Genomic DNA, 21,865 nt, shown 5'->3' on the forward strand with positions numbered 1-21,865 from the left:
GCCTTAGCCCCGCCCATTCCCAGAGCTGGCCAATCGCCGCTCTCCTGGAGACGCTGGCCCACCAATCCATGGACTGCCCTGCCCCAGGCCCGCAAGGCCTTTCGGGGGTTGTGGCCTCCAGCGGGTAGCGGGTCGCGGTGGAGCTGAGGTGTAGTGGGGCACCAGGTTAGTTACCCAGCAGGTCTTGCGTGCGTCTCACCCTCTGCTTTGAGATGCTAGTCAATCCCTTTCTTCGTGACAACAAATCAGATAAAAGGGGGAAGAGGTAAGTAAATGAACCAAGCTTATCAGACCTTGATCTCGCTTCCTCTGAAGCTTAGGGTTTGACCATTCTCCTAGGTACCTTGAGGGAGCTCTCCAACACTCGGCTCGGTTTCATTTGAATCAGGACAATATTGTTCTGTCCATGGACATTATTCTAAAGTATTTTGGAACAGAAGGATTGCTTCTGCTTAGGAATTCGCTGGAAGTGTTTTTGATATCAATGTTAAATTCCATTTTTGCAATTCTAGGCAAATGCATTTTGCCTGAAGGATTTTTAGAAAGATTATGTGTTATTAGACTTCCCTGGTGGCTCGGGCGGTAAAGCATCTAGCCTACAATGTAGGAGACCCGGGTTCGGTCCCTGGGTCGGGAAGATCCTCTGGAGGAGGAAATGGCACCCCACTCCAGTACTCTTGCCTGGAAAATCCCATGGACGGAGGAGCCTGGTGGGCTACAGTCCATGGGGTCACAAAGAGTCGGACACGACTGAGCGACTAAACTTTCACTTTCATGTATTACTAACTTCAGTGTGTCCAACAAACTGAAATGTGATAGCTTTCAGAGTAGAGGGTCATTCTGGAAAAAAAAAAGTCTTGTAAAATACACTTAAAATTAGATTTCTTGGAACCAAAAAAACTTTTCCTTTCAGATCCCTTGATGCAATTTAATATGATATCACTTTCACATTTTACAATTCTCTAAAAAAAACTCATAAGTGCCCTACGGTCATTAACTAGTCATGACCAAACTTGCAAATTCACACTCCTGGTGTTTGCAAAAGCTCAGAAAGGAAGTATTTTGCTCCAACTCTTTAACTTATCCTACTTGAAAAACCAAAATAAAAAAAACTCTGCAATCATATACTTGCTTTTCAATAGAATTTTGAAACAATATTATGAAAACTTCACACATGTAGAAAGATGTAAATATAATAAAATGAACATTTCTGTATTCACTACGCAGCTTAATCCCTAGAATATTAAAGATGGAATTGACCTGGGGTCCAGCTTAGACCCTCTAGCCGCCCGCCTGGCGCTTGGGGAGAGCGCAGTCTCCTTCAGCTGCTTCTTCTGCCACTTCTGGCTGTGGGTGGACTGAAGGGCCCCTGGGTTTCTGAATGGCTGTCCAAGGGGCTGGGGTGCCCTTTGATGGTGTGGAAGCTCACTCCCCAAGGGGCAAAACTTGGCAAATGGGAAGAGGGAGACTAGATGGAAAGTGGTCATTTCCCCTCTTTCCTCTTTCCTCAGCTGTCCTGGGGGTGTGGTCACATCTGCTGCAGGGCCAACTGTGTGACTTCTGGTGAACCAGGGCCCAGCCTCCACCCACACTCACTACCCTTTGGGATTGTGTCTCTCCTGTGAAATATTTGCCCCTGGCTCTGATTTCAGGGAACCAACCATGCATGTCAGAACAAGATACCCAGATCTTAGAGGCTTAAACAACTTTGTGTCTCATGATCTGTGGGGCACTCATTTGGGCTGGGCTCAGCTGGGGGCAGTTCTGCCAGTCTGGCCTGAGATCACACTGTGACCATTGTCAGCTGACAGCAGGCTTGAGTCTGGATGGTCTAACATGGCCACACTTAAGTTTGGCAGTAGGGCCGGGCCCTGGCTGGTGGGCTGGGGAGACTCAGCTGCTCTAGGAGGTCCCTTGTCACCCCTTCCCTGTCTTGCCTGCTGCTGGGAGTGGGCTCAAGGAGAACCATAGTCCTCCCGTCTCCCTGCTGGGATGGGGCCAGGGAATGCATTCCGCCTCCTGCCCCGAACCTGCCCTTTGTGCTATGGGCAGCTAATGGCGTTGGCCCTCTGTCCACACTCCCGGTAGGGTGTGTGGTCCTGTTTGTAGGGTCCCCCGCCCCTCCATTCTTAAGGCTCAAGCACATCAAGACCCAAGTCTGTGCTACTCTGAAGATGATAACAAAACACAAGTGAGGAAGTTCCAGCTAATCTGAACACCACTGCCCAGATCAGCACAGACCCTAGATGTGTGGCTTTCTGGCTACCTTGGCCCACTGCTCCCAGCTCTATACTGCCTCCCTCCAGGTTCCCACAAGGTTGACCTGGGGAGAGGGGAGGCTCTCTCCCCAGCCTCCCCAGCTCCAGCTCTCCGTGGTCTGTAAAGTGGACCTTCACCACATACTATACTCGTGCCACAGACTTGTGTTGCCATTTCTCACCAAAAAGAACTAGAAGCATCACTACAAACAAAGCTAGTGGAGGTGATGGAATTCCAATGGAGCTACTTCAAAGCCTAAAAGATGATGCTTTGAAAGTGTTGCACTCAATATGCCAGCAAATTTGGAAAACACAGCAGTGGCCACAGGACTGGAAAAGGTCAGCTTTCATTCCAATCCCTAAGAAAGGCAATGCCAAAGAATGCTCAAACTACCACACAATTGCACTCATCTCACATACTAGCAAAGTAATCTCAAAATTCTCCAAGCCAGGCTTCAACAATGGACCATGAACTTCCAGATGTTCAAGCTGGTTTTAGAAAAGGCAGAGGAACCAGAGATCAAATTGTCAACATCCGCTGGATCATGGAAAAAAGAAGAGAGTTCCAGAAAAACATCTATTTCTGCTTTATTGACTATGCTAAAGCCTTTGACTGTGTGGATCACAATAAACTGTGGAAATTTCTTCAAGAGATGGGAATACCAGACCACCTGACCTGCCTCTTGAGAAATTTGTATGCAGGTCAGGAAGCAACAGTTAGAACTGGACATGGAACAACAGATTGGTTCCAAATAGGAAAAGGAGTTCGTCAAGGCTGAATATTGTCACCCTGCTTATTTAACTTCTACGCAGAGTACATCATGAGAAACGCTGGACTGGAAGAAGCACAAGCTGGAATCAAGATTGCCAGGAGAAATATAAATAACCTCAGATATGCAGATGACACCACCCTTTTGGCAGAAAGTGAAGAAGAACTAAAGAGACTCTTGATGAAAGTGAAAGAGGAGAGTGAAAAAGTTGGCTTAAAGCTCAACATTCAGAAAACGAAGATCATGGCATCTGGTCCCATCACTTCATGGCAAATAGATGGGGAAACAGTAGAAACAGTGGCAGACTTTATTTTTTCGGGCTCCAAAATCACTGCAGGTAGTGACTGCAGTCATGAAATCAAAAGACGCTTGCTCCTTGGAAGAAGAGCTATGACCAACCTAGACAGCATATTAAAAAGAAGAGAAATTAATTTGCCAACAAAGGTATATCTAGTCAAAGCTATGGTTTTTTTTTCAGTAGTCATGTATAGATGTGAGAGTTGGACTATAAAGAAAGCTGAGCACTGAAGAAGTAATGCTTTTGAACTGTGGTGTTGGAGAAGACTCTTGACCCCTTGGACTGCAAGGAGATCCAACCAGTCAATCCTAAAGGAAATCAGTCCAGAATATTCATTGGAAGGACTCATGCTGAAGCTCCAATACTTTGGCCACCTGATGAGAAGAAATGACTCATTTGAAAAGACCCTGATGCTGGGAAAGATTGAAGGCAGAAGAAGGGGACAACAGAGGATGAGATGGTTGGATGGCATCACTTACTCAATGGACATGAGTTTGGGTAAACTCCGGGAGTTGGTGATGGACAGGGAGGCCTGACATGCTGCAGTCCATGGGGTTGCAAAGAGTCGGACACAAGTGAGCGACTGAACTGAACTGAAGTTGCTTGTTGGCCAGAGTCTGCCCTGAAGTTAGGCAGAGGGTTGGGGCAGGGGTGCAGCAGAGCTGTAGGTATACCTGTGCCCCAATCTGGGTCATAGTCCCAGCGGCGCCCCCGTCACGCCATGTTAGCATCTGTCCTTTCACCATGGGGCCATTATCACCTCCCCTGTCATCCCTCAAGCAAAACTACTCTGTGGAAGTACAAGGTCCTAATGGATATGTCTATTTTTTGCACCACAAATTAGATGAGATTTCTGAATGTGAAAAAAAAAATAGAGTTGAAATGATTTTTTAAAAGGGGACATTGACAGAATTTTTATTAAAAGTAGTTTAATTCTTACCAAACTTAATTTTTTTTTTTTTTTTTGACCAAGCTGCTGGGCTTGTGGGAACTCAGGTCCCCAACCAAGGATTGAACCCTGGGCCATGGCAATGAAAGCTCGGAATCCTAACCACCAGGCCATCAGGGAACTACCCCCCAAACTTAAAAATTTTAATTGTCAACTTAATATACATTTATGCTCCTGTGAACTATTTGGAAAACACAGGAAAGAGAAAGAAAAAAAAATCAGGTGCCATCCCGATATCCAAAGATATCCACTCATAATATTTTGATGTTGCCCAGTTTTTTCCTACGTTCACAAATATTCACACATGAAGTATGTTTAAAATGAAACAGATGCATACTATACGCAGAGTTCTATATTCTGCTTCTTTCTTTTGGCATTATCACGAATATTACCCTGTCCTTAAATATTCTTTAAATTCTCTTATCATGTAATATTTAAAAGTTAATGAGTATATGCAATGACTATGTAAAGCAAATAATAATGCAAACAACTGTGACCTCCCCACAATGGTCAATAACACTGAAGATGTGTATGTGACCCATTGCCTCTATCCCTCAATTCCTGCCCAAGTAACCACTATCTGAAATCGTGTGTGTCTATGTGTGTGCTTTAAATAGTTCTACCACATATGTGTGAGCCCTGACATATATGTATATGTATGAGAGGAGAGTTTGGTTTTGCTTGCTTTCATAAAAATGAGAGCATGCAATCCATAGTCCTATGAAAAGTTTTTTCACTCAAAATTTTGTTTGTGGCATTTATTTATACTGTTATACCTAGCTGTGGTCTATTCACATTCCACTACGCATGATATTGCATTCTGTGAATATATAAACATACATTGTACTTGTCCCTTGGGCTACAGGTGAGAGAGATTCTCTGGTGTATATCCCAGAGTGGAAAAGCTGGGTTGTTCTGTATGAGAGTATTCAACTTGAAATTCTGAATCATTTTCCAAGGCTACTGAATCGGTTTGTATTCCCATCATTGGGCTGTGCATAGCATGTAAGTTCCTGTTGCTTCACTTTCTCGCCAGCACTAGACACTTCAGATGAATAATTTGGCTTATTTTGTGGCTGGAAAATGATATCTCATTGTGGTGTTAATTTGTACTTCCCAGTTTATTAAGGAGTTTAAGTATCTGTTCATATGTTTATTTGCTATTTGTGTTTTCCCAACAAAATGGCTGTTCACTTCTTCTGCCCATTTTTGCTTTGAGTTGTTTTCCTTCTTATTGACTCTTTAGAGTATCTAAATATTGTGGATAGTAATATTCTGTTGGTTATATTTATGTTGCACATATTTATGTTCATTTGTGTCTTATATTTTCACTTTCTATATGTTAATTTGATGAACTGAAGTCTAATTTTAATGTAGGTGAATTTATCAATCTTTTGTTTTCTTGTTTAATGTCATTTCCTATTTAAGGTTATAAATATATTTTGATATGCTATCATTTTAAACTTTTGCCTTTTACATCAAAGATCTTAATCCATCTGAAATTGCTTTTCTATAAATGGTGTGAGGTCAGGTCTAATTTTATTTTTCTCCAACTAGATAGCAGTTTTCCCAGGACTGTTCATGAAACAGTCTATCCTTTCCTCGGTGATCTACAAGGACAACTTTCCTATTTACTAAGTTTTCAGTTGAATGAGCCCATTACTGGGCTTTCTATATTGTTCCATTGGCTTTGTTTATTCCTATGCTAATATGACTGTCTTAATTACTATAACTTTAAAATATATCTCAACATCTGGTGGAGCATGTTTCTCCTTTAGCCTGTTAATGTAATGAATTCTATCAATAAGTTGAAAAAATGTAAATCACCCTGACATTCCTAGGATAAACTCAACTTAGATAAACCCATTGCTGGGTCTTCTTTTAGGGTTTTTGCAATTCTCTTTTTAAGTGTGATTGGTCTGTAATTTTTCTTTTTTGGCTTTGGTATCAAGTGTATAGTAGAAATCTAGTTAGAGAATATTGTAGTGATTTCTAGCTGCCCCTATAATCGTTTCTCCTTCTTTCTAAGTAATAAGAACCCTGATGAACTCAACACATTGACACCCAGATAAAAAAACAAATTTCCCAGACCCACCCTTGTAGCTAGGTTCGCCATGTGACTAAATTTGGAGAATGAAGGATAAGTAGATACTCTCTGCTTAAATCACTTTCTCCAGTTTCACATGTGATGGCTGGCAGCTCTAGCAGGCACGCTGGACCATGAGGATCTGCTTTTATGGGGAGGGAAGGAGGTAGAGAGAGAGAGGGAGAGAGTTGGTTGTGGGTGGAGGTGGTGGAGAGAGAAGAAGGAGGAGAAGAAGAAGGGGAGGGGAGGGAAAAGAAAGGGAAATCTCGGCTTGACTTTCCTCCCACTTGTTTTGTTTGTTTGTTTTTTGTATTTTCTGGAAGAGTGTATATAAAGTAGGATCAAATATCTAAGATATTTTCTCATAATTCTAAAAAATAGAATAATTTGGACCTGATGTTGTCTCTGTGGGAAGATTTTAAACTGATGATTTCACTTAATAGTTACAGGACTTTTCAGCTTTCTACTGTTTTCTTGATTCCATTTTTGGTACATTATATTTACTAGCAATTTATTCATCACTTAAGTTTTCAACTTTATATTAGCTAAGAGTTTAAACTCTGGAGCCAGATTTTCTGAGCTAAATTCCTAGGCCTTCCACATTCATTGAGTTGTGCTGAATGATCTTGGGAAATTCACTTAACCTTTCTGAGCTTCAGTTTCCTCATCTGTAAAATGGAGATACTAACAGTATGTACCTCTTAGAGTTGTTAGGAAGATTAAATTAGTTTATGTACATGAAGGACTTAGAAGATCACATGGCATATAGTAATTGTTGAATGGATGTTAGCAGTTCTTACTGTCTCCTGTCTTTTGTTTTCTTTACATTTGCTTGTTTTCCAACTGCCATAGTTGAATATTTGGTTCATTAATTTTTGTCTTTTTTTCTTTTTTGATAAAAGCATTTAGAGCTATAAATTTATTTTGATGCACTCTTCCCTGTGTACCATGGGTTTTGATATTTTCATTATTGTTTAGGTCTAAGTGTTTTAAAGCTTCCATATAATTTCTTCTTTGTGAGTTTTTCAGAAGTGTTTTTAAAATTTTTAAAAATGCATACCATTTTATTCCCTTTTTGTAACTGATTTTTAACTACAATGCAGTGTCACAAAATGTGGACTGATACCTCTGTTTGAAATTTGTTGAGAATTGCTGTGGGGCCTAGTATATGAACACTTTTTGTAAATATTTCATGTGTACTTAAGAAGTGTGCATTTTAGTTGTTGTGTGCATAATTCTGTGTATATTCACTTCCTCAAGATTGTTTATTTTATTACTTAACTCTTTCATACCTAACTTTTAAAAAATCTGTATGAGTTCCCAACAGTATATTGAAATCTTCCATTATGTTGCTGGATTTGCCATTTTTTCCAGTTTTTAAAGTATCAATTTTGCTCTACTTATTTTGAGACTTCTATTGGGTTCATTCAAATTTAGAACTGTTGAAAATTTTATCATGACATAGTGGCCTTCTTTATGCTTCAATGGCCTCCTGGTCTTAAAGCCAATTTTTTGCAATTAATATAGCTACCTCATTCTTTTGGTTAATATTTGTCTTGTATATGTTTTCTTCCATTTTTGTGACCCTATGTTTTACAGGGTCTCTGAATTTAATTTTTAATCTAATCAGACAATTTCTTTTACTAGTGAGATTAGTTATATTTTTTGTGATTTCTTGTGTATTTGGGCTTATTTCTATCTTCTTTTTATTAGCACTACATTTTCTATGCTTCTTTCCCCCCATGTACTGGCTTTTTAAACAGCTTATTAAATTTTCATCATGTGCATTTTTTTATTATCCTATTCTCCTCTGCCTCACTGGTTTGGAAATTATATTCTTTGCTATCTTATGATTTACTATTGAAATTTTATATTCATACTTAATAAATTTGAATTTAATACTGTAATTCTTTTCCTTTGAAAAATAAGAAGACATTTGAACACTTTAACTCTGGTTGCCTTCTCTTTATATGCTCTTGTAGTTTGTTATTTTAATTTTTAAATTTATTTTAAAAAATAATATAGTTATTGCTATTATTATTATATAGACATTTCTTTATATTTACCAATATGTTTACCAGTTTTCTTGTTTAATCTTTCTTCTTGAATCTCAAACCTTACTTCCGGAATAATTTTTATTCTTCCCAAAATTCATTCTTTTGAAGCTACTTTACTGAAAGTCATGACAGTCAACTCTCTCAATTGTTGTCTATTTGAAAATATCTTTATTTTATACTCATTCTTGCAAGATAATTTTCTTGAGTATACAATTTTAAGTTGATGGTTGTTTTAGCACTTTGAAGACATTAATTTACTGTTTTCTGGCTTCCATTTTTTTCTGTTGAGAAGTTGGCTGATAATGTAATTATTGATGTTTTGTAGTGAACTGTTCTCTCTGGCTCCTTTTAAGGACTTCTCTTTGTTTTTAGTGTTCTTAAGTTTCATTACAAGGTGTCTAGATGTCAAATTTCTTTTTTTTTTAAGTATACAATTCAATATGTTCACAGAATTGTGCAACCATCACCACAGTCAATTTTAGAATATTTTCATCACCCCCTAAAGAAAACTTGTACCTTTTAACCATCATCCCTTAATTCCATTCACCTTTCTTCCTCAGTTCAGTTCAGTTCAAATGCTCTCACAGCACGCCAGGCCTCCCTGTCCATCACCAACTCCTGGAGTTCACTCAGACTCACGTCCATTGAGTCAGTGATGCCATCCAGCCGTCTCATCCTCTGTCGTCCCCTTCTCCTCCTGCCCCCAATCCCTCCCAGCATCAGAGTCTTTTCCAATGAGTCAACTCTTCACATGAGGTGGCCAAAGTGCTGGAGTTTCAGCTTTAGCATCATTCCTTCCAAAGAAATCCCAGGGCTGATCTCCTTCAGAATGGACTGGTTGGATCTCCTTGCAGTCCAAGGGACTCTCAAGAGTCTTCTCCAACACCACAGTTCAAAAGCATCAATTCTTCGGCACTCAACTTTCTTCACAGTCCAACTCTCACATGCATACATGACCACTGGAAAAACCATAGCCTTGACTACATGGACCTTTGTTGGCAAAGTAATGTCTCTGCTTTTCAATATGCTATCTAGGTTGGTCATAACTTTCCTTCCAAGGAGTTAGCGTCTTTTAATTTCATGGTTGCAGTCACCATCTGCAGTGATTTTGGAGCCCAGAAAAATAAAGTCTGACACTGTTTCCACTGTTTCCCATCTATTTCCCATGAAGTGATGGGACCAGATGCCATGATCTTCATTTTCTGAATGTTGAGCTTTAAGCCAACTTTTTCACTCTCCACTTTCACTTTCATCAAGAGGCTTTTGAGTTCCTCTTCACTTTCTGCCATAAGGGTGGTGTCATCTGCATATCTGAGGTTATTGATATTTCTCCCTAGACCTAAGCAATCACTAATCTACTTTCTATCTCTATATACATGCCTACTCTGGACATCTCATGTAAATGGAACAATATAATATGTGATCTTTTGTGTCTGGTTTCTTTCATTCAACATATTTTTCAAGGTTCACCTGTATTAGTACTTCATTCCTTTTTCTGTCCAAATAATGTTACATTATATGAGTATACCACATTTCATTTATTAATCTTTTCATATATTGGTGGACATTTGGATTTTCACTGTTTGACTATTATGAATAATGTTAGTATAAACCTTCGTGTATATTAAAGAATAGTTGATTTACAATGTTGTGCCAATCTCGGCTGTTCAGTGAAGTGACTTAGTTATACATGTATAAACAATAAGATCCTAATGTATAGCACAGGGAACTATAGTCAGTATCTTGTGATAAAGCATAATGGAAAAGAATATTAAGAATGTATAATATGGATAATTCATTGTGGGTTTGATTTGCATTTCCCAGGTGACAAATGATGATGTTGACATGTGCTTATTGGCCATTTGTAAATCTTCCCTGGAGAAATGTCTATTAGAATGTTTTGAGTTGTAAGTGTTTTCTAATGTTCTAGATACAAGTCACTGCTATCAGATGTATGATTTGCAAATATTTTATCCCGTTCTGTGGGTTGTATTTTTACTTTCTTGACTGTATCTTTTGAAGCACAGAAGTTTTAAATTGTGATGAATTCAGTGTACCTATTTTCTTCTTTTATTGTTCTTTTATAGTGCATTTGGTGTCATATCTAAGAATATTTTGCCAAATTCTAGGTCATGAAAATTTACCTCTTTTTTTTTTTATAATATCTTATATCTATATTCTTTTAATAGCTATTTCTTGAATAGATATTTCTTAATTTGCTGTTTTCCCTTTTAGGACCATTTATAGAGGCTTAAATTAAAAAAAAAATGTTACCAGTTTCACTGGGGAGCTGGTCAATGTAGTGTCTCACACTGTCATGAAAGACTGATTTTTCTCAATCCTTTTGTGACAAAAATGTGAAAAAAATTATAAAGTATATTTTCCAATACTAAAGTCAGAATTATGTTTAATGATAAAAAATAGAAACTTTAGCATTAAAGTCAGAGAATAAGAGAAGGATGTCTACTTTCACCGGTATTATTTAATATCATTTTTGCAGGAACTAGTCAAGACAAATAAATAAGAGAAAGAGATTAGAGGTATAAAGATTTGGAAAGGAGACAAAATTATAATTATTTGTAGACATAGTATGTATTGCTGACAAACTTGAAATATTCAATAGCCAAACTATCATAGAACTGTTAATATTGTAAGAATTCAGCAGGTACTCTGGATACAAAGTTAATATACAGAAATCAATAGCAAACAGCAACCAGTTAGAAAATACAAGATTACATTATATAAGAAAAAGGTAAAAAAAAAAAAAAACAAACTAGGAATAAACGAGAAATGTATAAGATCTATATGAGAAAACACTACTTAAATTATCAAAAGGAGATCTAAATAGGAAAGAATATTACATCCTTCAATAAGAAAACTATATCATAAAAATGTTGTAGGTGGGGACTAACCTTTCCAGATGTTAAAAAAATACTACAAATTCTCTATCTTCTATCTATCTAGAGGAAATGGCAACCCACTCCAGGATTCTTTCCTGGAAAATCCCTTAAACAAAGGAGCCTGGCAGGCTACAGTCCACAGGACCACAAAGAGCTGGATGTGACTGAATCACTAGCAAGAGCACCTGAGATCTATCTATCTAGTGTTGGTATAGTCTCAATTATTGTTTTTAGTGGTTTAAAATCCATCATTGTGTTTATTTTGGTGCCCCAATTACCATACATTTGGTTAGTAGAAGGTGTTTGAATCTGATTTCTGTGACCTTGTGATATGCCTCCATCATTTCTGGGGAGCAGTTTCTTGCCTCCTGGCATAAAAAGTTGTTTCAGATTCATTTCGTCCCTACCCTGCCCTGGCCCTGTAACCAGTCATTGCTCTGAGGGGCCCTGGTACCTCTTAATAACGAATTGTATTAGAGACCATGTTTAGGAATGCATAGTCTTAAAATACTCCATTCCATGGTAGAATGGGGAGATCATCTTATAGAATTAGAAGATTGAGATATAATTGATATATAATAATTTATTAGTTTAAGGTATACAATATAATGATTTGATATTTTTTAATATTGTGAAATAACCACAGTAAGTCTAGCTAACACAGAAGTTTTGACACTTCTTCCCTAAAGACTGCTAAAGCCATGTTGTAGTTTTACAACTAATGGTAAAAATGGGTTTTAAAGATAGGTTAAAGAAACGCATCTGATTTAGATGCTGCTTATATGCCACTCAAAACTCTCCTCTGAACCCTCTTGAGAGGTAATATTCTGAGCAGTCTTACCTACTGGCCTCTCCTGGAGCCAAGCACATCTCTTCCTTCCTGCCCTGGGGGGCTTTCCTGATGCCATAGCAAAGGGCCCCTCGGGAACTACTCTGTGCTCACGTCCTTGCAACCCATATAGGTCACCCTTGACCAAGATAAGCTGGGAAAGATGGTTAAACGTTTCTCCAGGTCAGTTTGGAGGTGCGCTTCGCAGCCTCCGGGAGCTTGGAGCCCCAGTTGCCCTCCGTAGGGGCTACCACAGTAACTCATTCTTCTGTTGGTTTTCCCTCCCTGCCTGTTTCACTCCTTCAGCCTTTCACTCCTGCTCCCTGGTGTCGCTTCTCAAATACCTGTGTGGGAGCTTTTGTCTCATGTTCTACTTTTAGTGGTCAGGCTAAGATAGTATCATTAAAAATACATATACAATTCAAAAGGGAGGGATGCCCATTGCCAGCTTACTCAGATCTTGAAGGGCATTTATATAGCACGGTGAGGCAAGATTAATTTATTTTAGATACATTGTTGTTTTGGAACTCAATGGCTTCTCTGCCTCTGCAACCTATCCTCTTCCTCCTTCACCTGTTTCTCCCTTTTCTAGTGCTCTTGATGTCTTTGTTTCCATACATCTATCCTGCTGATCGTCCTTCCTTCTTTGCTTTGTCTTATCTCTAGTTCTCCCTCTCTTGCCACTTCATCCTATTTCTGCCTCCTTCAGATAGAAGGAGTCTTTGCTCTTTTTCTGTGATTCCTCTTATTTCCTACAGTTAGCAAACAAAGTTCCTGATCAGCCAAGCTTGTTGGACACTTGAGTCCTTTGGCCTTTTGCTCCCTGCATTGTCTCACAAACAGGGGAAGGAAATGTGGGATTAGGCTGTGTGCTCCCCGAACTGGGGATTCTGAAAGCTCTGCTGAGTACTGATAGGATTGGCCCGTTGGAGAGACTTCTCATGAAAGCTGAAGTACTAGCACATGAAACAGTGGAAGTTCGACTTCCCTGATAGCCACAGAAATCACAAAGTTGGCTCTGGGAACGGGTCTTGAGTTGGAGGATCCCTTGGACCAGGTGTTTTACCCTGTCTCTGTTCTTCAGCTGTATCATGGGAGTTTATTCATTCCCAGGAGTGGAAAACCAGACCCCAGAGAGGAGCTGGGAGACTCAAGGAGAAGTCTTAGCTTTCTGTTTCTTTCCCCCCAGGGACTGGGCAAAGAAAGGCCACCTCTTCCTGGAGGTGACTTGTTTGTCTCTCTGTAAAACCACCTGAACACATGCATTCGTTCACATTTCAAAACCACTTTATTAGCAAAATGAACAAAAGGAGAATGGCATTTAAATTAAATAAATTACACAAATATCTCAAGAGTCCTGGTTCCAGGGAACCACATCAGTATCACTAAGAACATTCAGAAGTTTTGAAACCGTGGATGCTTTCTCTACCTTCCCACCTTCCCTGCCTCAGTCACGTTTGGTAAGTGGTCTGTGTGAGTTTGTGTTCTCGCTAAGGCGTTCCAGCAGTGAGTTCTCTTCCGGTTGTCTCTCTCCACCCCAGGTGTTTCCCACCTCACCTCCGCCGTGGACTCTGGTGGCACTTACACTCTTAGACGTGGTGCTGGATCCCTCCGTGAGCCCCCACTCGAGGCCCCTGTGTGCCAGCAATCCCCTTTATGTCTGGGGCTGGCCTGGGGGTTTGCAGTCACTTCAGCAAGTCCTCGAGGGTTCTAGACACTTGGTTCCCAAAGCACTTGTGACTTGGGATGTCCTGAGAGTCTGTGATCTTTCCCCCACCTCTTGGGCCTGAGCTGGACTTTGCAGGAGGTGGAGCAGGGGAGGTTGAGTTTTCATTGGCTACGGTTCTTGTCCTCCCGAAACTTGGCACTTCGGGTGCTAGGCACGGTGAATCCCAGATAACACTGTCCTCTGCCTTCCAAGTTTTGAGTTCCACTGGCAGCCAGATGGCATAATGAATTCACAGAGAAGCAATGCTTGTAGGCCAAGAATCTGTTGGCTCTTCACCAGCACCCCCTCCTTTAACTCTGTGAAGACTTGCTAGCTGACCAGCTCACGGTCAACAGACACACAATGCAGGTCAGGCAGAGATTAGGAACTCCAGCGTTTTCCCAGGTTGGGCCAGCCCAGCCTTTGGGCAGGGATCACTCACCGAAGGAGCTTGGGAGATGCAGTGCGGTGAGGCCAGAGCGTTTTCTGTGCACTTCCGTGGAAAATTTCCCAAAACACCTGACCATGGAACCTATTTATTTTCAAGTCAATAGTGGGTTTCTTCTACGTTTTTCTATAAATATGGAGAGCTTAACCCCTCTTCTCATCTTTCCTAGAAGGAGATGGCCTCAGATCCTGAATTTGTTATGGGATCCCTGTGGCGGAAGACTCAATCTGCATCAGCCCTTCTCCACACTGGGCACGCAGGTGGGATATGCCCTTGGAGGCATCTTCCCTCACCTGACTGAACCACTCAGGCCCCGAGTTGATAAGGGAGAGTTAAAACCATTGGCTCTTTCCCAAAGAAGAGGACAAGGCAGACTTCTCCAGTGGGGGAGGTGTTTCTAAGGTCAGGGGGGCTGTCAGGGCTTGGGCCCCACCAGTTGGCCCTGGACTGATGGAGCGTCCCTTCACCTCCATGTCTCCAGTACAGGGACTGCCCAAAGCTTTTGTGTAGAATAACTGGTATCTGTTGCTAGGCTGCCAGAGGGTTCTGCCAGCTACCCCCTGTTCCTCCTGGCTTTCTACCTGGTCTCAAGTAGAGGGGAGCAGCCCTCAAGGGTAGGGGGAGTGATAACGTTTCAGGAGGCTACCCCTGGGAAGGTACTTTTGGTGGCCGCTCCCCAGACTAGAGTCTGATGTGCCAAATAGCAGTGGGGGTCTCAGCAGCCTTGAGAGGAGGAGGAAGGGGGCACAGTCGCCAAGACGGAGATTCCTGGGTGGTTGGAGCCCATGGCCCAGGCGTACAGAGCTGCCGGGGACTGACTTGGGGTGGTGGGAGGGGATGAGCCACAGAGTCGTGGGCCGGCTTCTCCCTGTGTCCTGTGACAGCGTGACATGACCTGACGCCGAGGCGTGCGGGTCTCAGGGCACTCTCAGAGCTTGCGTGCTACGTCAGCACGAGCTTTCTCTCCATTCCCGAGTCACTCTTGGAGCCTGGCAGTGAAGGGTCCCCTCAGCGGCCACAGGCAGGGTGTGGGCAGGTGCAGAGCAGCCAGCAGGAGGCATGCTCATTGCGGGTTGGGGCCCCGCGGGTCAGTAGGAGGGCGAAGAGGTGTCTCTTCCTGCTGGTGAGATCGGCTAGCTCTAGAGGTGCCTGGGGGGACGTAAGAGTGAGAGACGAGGAGGATGGAGAGGCACCGGGGTTCCGGTGGAGGTGTTCTCCTCGACCCTCCACTCCCTGCAGTCCCAGGCTCATCCTTCACGGGCGTCCGAGGTGCTCTGGAGGCGGCCTGGGCCCTCACAGGGCAGTCAGGGTCTCTGCGTGAAACATGCTTCCGAACATCTCCTGCAGCGGCCACAGGAAGGGGCGTGGGGGAGAGAGCATTAGATCTGAGTGGTCACAATTGCCAGTTGAACCTACGAGGCCCTGGCCGGCGTTTCGAGGAAGGCGTTATGAGGAAGTGAGGGTGGGTGTGTGGATGTGTGTGTGTGAACAGTGGAGGGGCAGGGTCAGCCCAAGAGGTGAACTGGTGATGGGAGAAGGAGCTTGAAATCTAGTTTTGAATCACCCCTGCTGTGCTGTGTGACCGTCACAGGTCCCTCCCTCCTTTTTTGCTCTCCTTTCTTCATTAGGTCAGGTGAGGATTGAGATCAGAAAAGCTCTAAAGTCGTTTCTTGCTCCGACAAGCTGTTTTGTCCTAGCCAGGTGTTTGGAATGTGCTGGAGATTCTGTGGGGGCCCAGAAATCAGTGTGCCAAGTCTTTGCGGCCTGGCTCTATTCCCTGATGCCTGCTGCATGCCACCAGCACTCCCAGCGATGGGCTCAGAGGACCATCGGAACTCACGCTCAAAAGAATGGGAAGAGGCACAGAGTGAGCTGTTCTTTCTAATAGACCCAGAGCTGGATTTCTCTAAAGCTTTGGTTTCTTTGATTCAGGGCATTGGGGTGGGGCTACTTTTCATGTCGGGATCATAGAGTTCTATATGAAGTACACGCCACATCTGCATGGCTCGGAAGGGCTGCCCACCTGCAGTAGTATTTGTACCCCTGGAATTCATCTGTTCGGATATGTGCCCACCCTGGGACAGTGTCAGGCAAGTAGTAGGCACACCATTGATACCAGTTGAATTGACAAAAGAACAAAAGCATCCCTCACTAATCTTGTTAGGTAGATGGGACAGGTATTCCTCGTATTTCCCTTATTTTACAATGATAAACACTGGGGGCCTGGTGGTGTCACGTGGCTTGCCCAAGATCATGTGGCCAGTGCGTGGGAGAGGTAAGAATAGATGTTATTTCTCTAGGACTTGATCCAGTGACTCTCCTGTCCCCCATGATGCCTTTCAGGGAGTGAGAAGAATTAAGATCTGCTATTAAAAGAAAGGTGAGAAAGAAACATTATTGCCTTCAAGGTGACTGCTCTGGCTTCTGGTGGGAGAGCCCAGCCAACACTTTGGATGGGAGAGGGTCTCCTTCCTTCCCCTGACCCCCGCTAGTCAGCTTACCTGCTCTAAATCCCAGTAGCTGGGGCTGTCCTCCTCCGGCTCATACAGAGAAAGCTCAGGATCCACGGGCGCCTGGGTGGGGGAAACCAGTGCAGAGTGAGCTGCAGCGACTGAATGATGGTCTGGCACAAATGGTGGGCTCGGGGAGGGCATCGTGTGTTCTGATGTAACTCGGCCTCTTGTCCTTTCCCTCCCCTCCCTCATTTGCCTCTCAAAATATAGCACAGCCGCGGTTTCCCTCTTCCCTGTAGACAGGTGTGCATCGGGGTCGGCTCCCTTGGCGGGCACTTTAGAAGCAGGAAAGGTTTACCTAGCTCACCTAGCTGCCTGACCTGGGGAATCCATCTCCCTTCTCTGTAAAAGTAGGATGATCACACTCACTTTGCTGGCTCTCTGCCTTACCACGCTGTTGAAACAGTGTGTGTGTGTATATAATTTACAGATATGAACATATTCTGTAATATGTAATATGTAAATATACAATTGGTATAATATACATCTTTAAGAATTTAAACTGTAAAAACTGGGCATTATTTGTGCAGTTATGATGATGAGGGTTTCCCCAGAATCTCCCTCTCTTTGCTCTGCTGGCAAAGGGCACGAGGCCAGGAAGGCCACTGCTCTCACACAGTTTGCCTCTGTGTGTGGCGGGTGGGTGCCCGGCCCCGTGTTTCCCTGGACAGGCTTTCTGCACCCAGAACAGATGGCTCCAGCTTCATCAGTCTCAAAAAGCAAAGAGCAAATGGTTGCTCTAGGGCCAGAAAAGCCTTTCTTATGATCCCTGAGGGTAGAAGGGGTTTGCATCCTGGACTAGGGCACAGAAGCTTGGCAGGCCGAGGGCCGAAGATGAGTTGGCAGGGCAGCCTGGAAGATGGAGCTGTCTGGGGAGGCCTGGGCAGGAATGCCGATGGGATGGGCTTTTTCTGCCTCCCCAGCTTTCTGGAGTGTTATTTGTAGACACTGTTATTTGTAGCTCATTGGCATACCACTTACTGAGCTACTAAATTAAATGTCAAGACACTGAGACAAAACCCTGATCCACACTCTTCATCCGTCACCAGCCTGAAATCTCTAATCTCGGTTAAATTAAAACAGGCAGGCTTACTCCCCTCCCTTCTCCAAAACGTCTTGTAGAAAGAGGGAAGGAATAGGATGGTTGAGCCATGTCAGAATACCAGGCATAACCTACTGTGCTTCGGGTGTTTGACCTCAAAACTGATAATAATAAATATTTTGTAATATACAAAGCTCTTTCAAGTGACACAAAAGATATAATTACCAGTTAATCCTAAAACCAAAACAAAAGAAAGATCCTGTGAGATCTTTAAGGCACCCGTTCCACAGCTAAGAAAACAGGGATTAAGGAAAGTTAATTGATAGAACAGGTGTTGGAACGCAAACCGGTCTGTTGTTTCAATGCCCTGGGGCCTAGGATTCCCCAGGTGCAGAGGCCTTACCTCTTGGAAGTCGTGTCCCGGGGCCACTTCCGCGGCCTGCGCCTGGGCAAAGAGGACCGCATCGTGTATGCTGGGAAAGACGTGACTGCGCTCTAGACACCCGTCTTCAAAGAGGCCTCCGTGGCTGATGTCATTGTACACCTGGGCTGCAAGGAGGGAAAGGTCACCTTCAAAAGCTGACGCCACTGTGGCCTGGAGCTGGGGGTGGGGGAGACGGAGAGAGAGAGGCCTGGGGGTCGTGCCCTTGCTGCCTCACAGGGCCTGGGCCTTGGCCTTGCAGTATCAGTTCTGGACAGCAGAGGGCAACGTGAGCTTGAGGATGCTGAACCTTCAACCCCGGGCAGAAGGAAATAGCTTGATTCAGGGTTCCCCTACTTGGTGGTGAGGGAAAGCCGAAATCATGGGCCAGTTCTGTCCCTTGAGGGTCCATTCTTCCTCCTGTTCACCCAGACCTTTCCTGCAGAGCCCGGTGTGTGGCAGAGCCCTTACTCCGCCTCAGCCCTGGGGATGATTTCCTGAGGTGTGTCCAGTGAGGGTGGGCAGGGAGCCTCTGATTCCAGCTCTGGCGCACACACAGAGCAGGTGCGCATGCACACACGCTCAGAGCAGAACCTGTGCAGACTCTACGCGGGTGGAGCTTGCAGAGTCCGTGCCACGCGCAGGCCGGTGCAGGGGCTGGCTGGTCCTGCTGAAAGGCGCTGGCCCCCCGAGGGCAGTGGGGTGTGCAAACGTGTGCCTTTCCCTTTCTCCTGTGCGTCTGTGTGTTCTCGCTGTGTCCACATCCCTGTACTCCGCACACATGCTGATGAGAAGTCCACTGCTGTGTGGACAGGGACTGGGGGCTGTGTTTGTGGGCCCTGTGGAGATTGCATGTGTATCTTGTAAAACTACATGTGTATCTTCCCTGAAGAGTTATGGTATATCTGTGCGTTCTGCCTATTTATGGACTTTTGGATTTGGAGAAGATTCCCTGGTTCATCTAGTCAACCTCTTCATGTTATGTAGGTGGCAATCGATCCCCAGGCAGATGAAGTGACTTGGCCAAGGATACATGGCAAATTGAAAGTGAAAGTCGCTCAGTCATGTCTGACTCTTTGCAACCCCATGGACTATACAGTCCATGGAATTCTCCAGGCCAGAATACTGGAGTGGGTGGTCTTTTCCTTCCCCAGCAGATCTTCCCAACCCAGGGATCGAACGCAGGTCTCCCGCACTGCAGGCAGATTCTTCACCAGCTGAGCCACAAGGGAAGCCCAAGAATACTGGAGTGGGTAGCCTAGCCGTTCTCCAGGAGATCTGCCGGGCCCAGGAATCGAACTGGGGTCTCCTGCATTGCAGGCAGATTCTTCACCAACTGAGCTGAACATGGCAAATTAGTGGTGGGCAAATCAGAATCCTAGTTGCTGCTCCTTAACTTCACAATCCCCGCCCCCCAACTCTTTTATTGGGGCCGCTAGTGGTAAAGACGGAGAAGGCAATGGCACCCCACTCCAGTACTCTTGCCTGGAAAATCCTATGGACGGAGGAGCCTGGTGGGCCGCAGTCCATGGGGTCGCTAGGAGTCGGACAAGACTCAGCGACTTCACTTTCACTTTTCACTTTCATGCATTGGAGAAAGGAAATGGCAACCCACTCCAGTGTTCTTGCCTGGAGAATCCCAGGGACGGGGGAGCCTGGTGGGCTGCCATCTATGGGGTCGCACAGAGTCGGACACGACCGAAGCGACTTAGCAGCAGCAGCAGCAGCAGTGGTAAAGAACCTGCTTGCCAGTGCAGTAGACGCAGGTTTGATCCCTGGGTTGGGAAGATACCTTGGAGGAGGCCATTGGCAACCCCCTCCAGTATTCTTGGCTAGAGAGAATCCCATGGAGAATCCCATGGTCAGAGGAGTCTGGCAGACTACAGTCCATAGGGTCACACAGAGTCAGACATGGCTGAAGGGACTCAGCATAGCACAGCATATAGGATGTTATGCTGCAGTCTCTTCTGACTTGTGCCTGAGTTCTTGTGAGCAGGCAGTAGTTTAGGGGAACAGGTGCTGTTCTAGTTTCTACCCCCTCACTATTCGGCCTCCCACCCACCTAGTCCCATCCTAGGCCCTCGTCAGCCTTCCAGTCCCCGAAACATCCTTCTTCTCTTACCATGAATGTTCACCAAGAAGACCTTCACTCCGATCTTCTCATAGGTGGAGCTCAGCTGGAGGAGTCGGGAGCGAGTTGGGTAGGGAGACAGAAGGAAAGGAATGTTCTGAGTGGGCCTCCAAAGTGATTCACAAAACGCACTTGAGAGGGAAGCCAAACAAATAAGCAACCAGGAGAGCCCTGGCAGCCTGAGATAAAAATAGCAGCAAAGCACACCACTCCTCCCTGGAGTGTTGGCTGACCGCTCCTCTGGAAAGTGAGGCAGACATGGGGCTTTGCCAGCAAGGCAGCCACTTAGTGTTCCCGTGGCCCCTTCTTATGGGGCCAGATCTTTTCTTTCGATAGCTTAGAATCCCAGACCCCACCTCCTGCCTGCCTTTGAGGCTTAGGCTGAAGCCGCGGGGGAGGACCATGGCCTGGAATGGCTAATGCCTCAGCCACCTGGATCCTAGTAGACCCAGGCTGCGGGAGCAGGCTGAGCCCTTGTCTGGGGATGGAGCCGGCTGTGCGCTGGTTGACGAGGCCATCACCCTGTGTGTTCTTGTGCTCGGTTCTACTGTGCTGCCTCTCTCTGGGCCAGTCTGAGATGACTCTGCCATCAGAAGTGGCTGCTGAAAGCTATCACACGGATGCATTTATTCAAGCAGCCCTGTGAGCCGTCTGGCCTAAAGGTGAGGGCCGCTGATATTATTTCTTCTTCTTCCCTCGGTTGGCCAGACCCAGCTGATGCTGGGTGAGTGTGGGAAGGAGCACTAGACCATGAACCTGGGCCAAACGAGCTCTACTCAGAGGACCCTGGGCCAGGTTCCCGCGTCTGCTAGAGAGGGGTGCTAGGATGGGGTAGACCCGCGGGGCCTGGGCACGCATTGTTCTGTGCTGTCTGGGCCTGCTCTGCAGGCAGCATCCTGTCCTGGTGGCATCTGGGAAAAGGGATTTTAGGAGATGGTAGGCTCCCTGGTGAGCTTCCTCACTTAGTCGTTTGAAATGAAGGCTCCGGGGAAAGGGAGTGTGGGAGGGTAGGGGTGAGGGAGTCGGGGTGGGGGTGGGCTGGGGCTCCCTCTGCCTTGGGCTCCCTCACCTTGGCCAGGGTTTTGATGCCCATCAGATCCACAAAGCTGACCCCACTCATGTCAAGGATGAGAGTGTGGAAGGTGACAAAGGGTGGGACGCCGGCCAGTGTGTCACTGGGCTTAGCAGAGGCTGGGGGCTCGCAGTGGGCAGCGTTGGAGCGGTCAGGGCTGAAGGTGATGTAGGATACGCTGGCGCCGTTAGCAGGCGTCTGGTTGTTGTTGGGGTCGGTCGGGGAGCCGTTCTCAAAGTCCTGCTGCAGCTCCTGCAGGGAGACAGTCTGGAGGAGGGGTGGGAGGGCGCAGTCAGGGTCATCAGGCTCAATCAGACTTTGCTGTGGCTGAAGCTGGGGCAAGGTGCGTGCAGGTGGAGGTGAATAACAGGACTTCGTGGTGG

The 21,865-nt window shown here is 44.9% G+C and overlaps 1 protein-coding gene and 1 long non-coding RNA gene across 4 annotated transcripts in view; one reads left to right on the top strand and one right to left on the bottom strand.

Moving 5' to 3' along the window:
- The first annotated feature begins 5 nt into the window (after positions 1-5).
- The window catches only part of LOC101904265 (uncharacterized), a 51,919-nt gene continuing 30,059 nt past the window's right edge, over positions 6-21,865 (top strand). For both annotated transcript variants that reach the window (XR_009490809.1, XR_009490808.1), the window contains exon 1: positions 6-265. This is a non-coding gene — a long non-coding RNA (uncharacterized lncRNA). The remainder of the gene's footprint in view (positions 266-21,865) is intronic.
- The window catches only part of SLC26A9 (solute carrier family 26 member 9), a 28,982-nt gene continuing 20,533 nt past the window's right edge, over positions 13,417-21,865 (bottom strand). For both annotated transcript variants that reach the window (XM_010813049.4, XM_015475026.3), the window contains 5 exons: positions 21,480-21,749; positions 20,402-20,456; positions 18,262-18,407; positions 16,805-16,876; positions 13,417-15,644 (listed from right to left, as the gene is read on the bottom strand). In XM_010813049.4, the coding sequence (XP_010811351.1) occupies positions 15,597-15,644; positions 16,805-16,876; positions 18,262-18,407; positions 20,402-20,456; positions 21,480-21,749 (591 nt within the window). In that variant the 3' untranslated portion in view covers positions 13,417-15,596. The remainder of the gene's footprint in view (positions 15,645-16,804; positions 16,877-18,261; positions 18,408-20,401; positions 20,457-21,479; positions 21,750-21,865) is intronic.

This window comes from Bos taurus, chromosome 16 (genome assembly GCF_002263795.3).
Source record: "Bos taurus isolate L1 Dominette 01449 registration number 42190680 breed Hereford chromosome 16, ARS-UCD2.0, whole genome shotgun sequence".
In the NCBI taxonomy this organism is placed as follows: Eukaryota; Metazoa; Chordata; class Mammalia; order Artiodactyla; family Bovidae; genus Bos; species Bos taurus.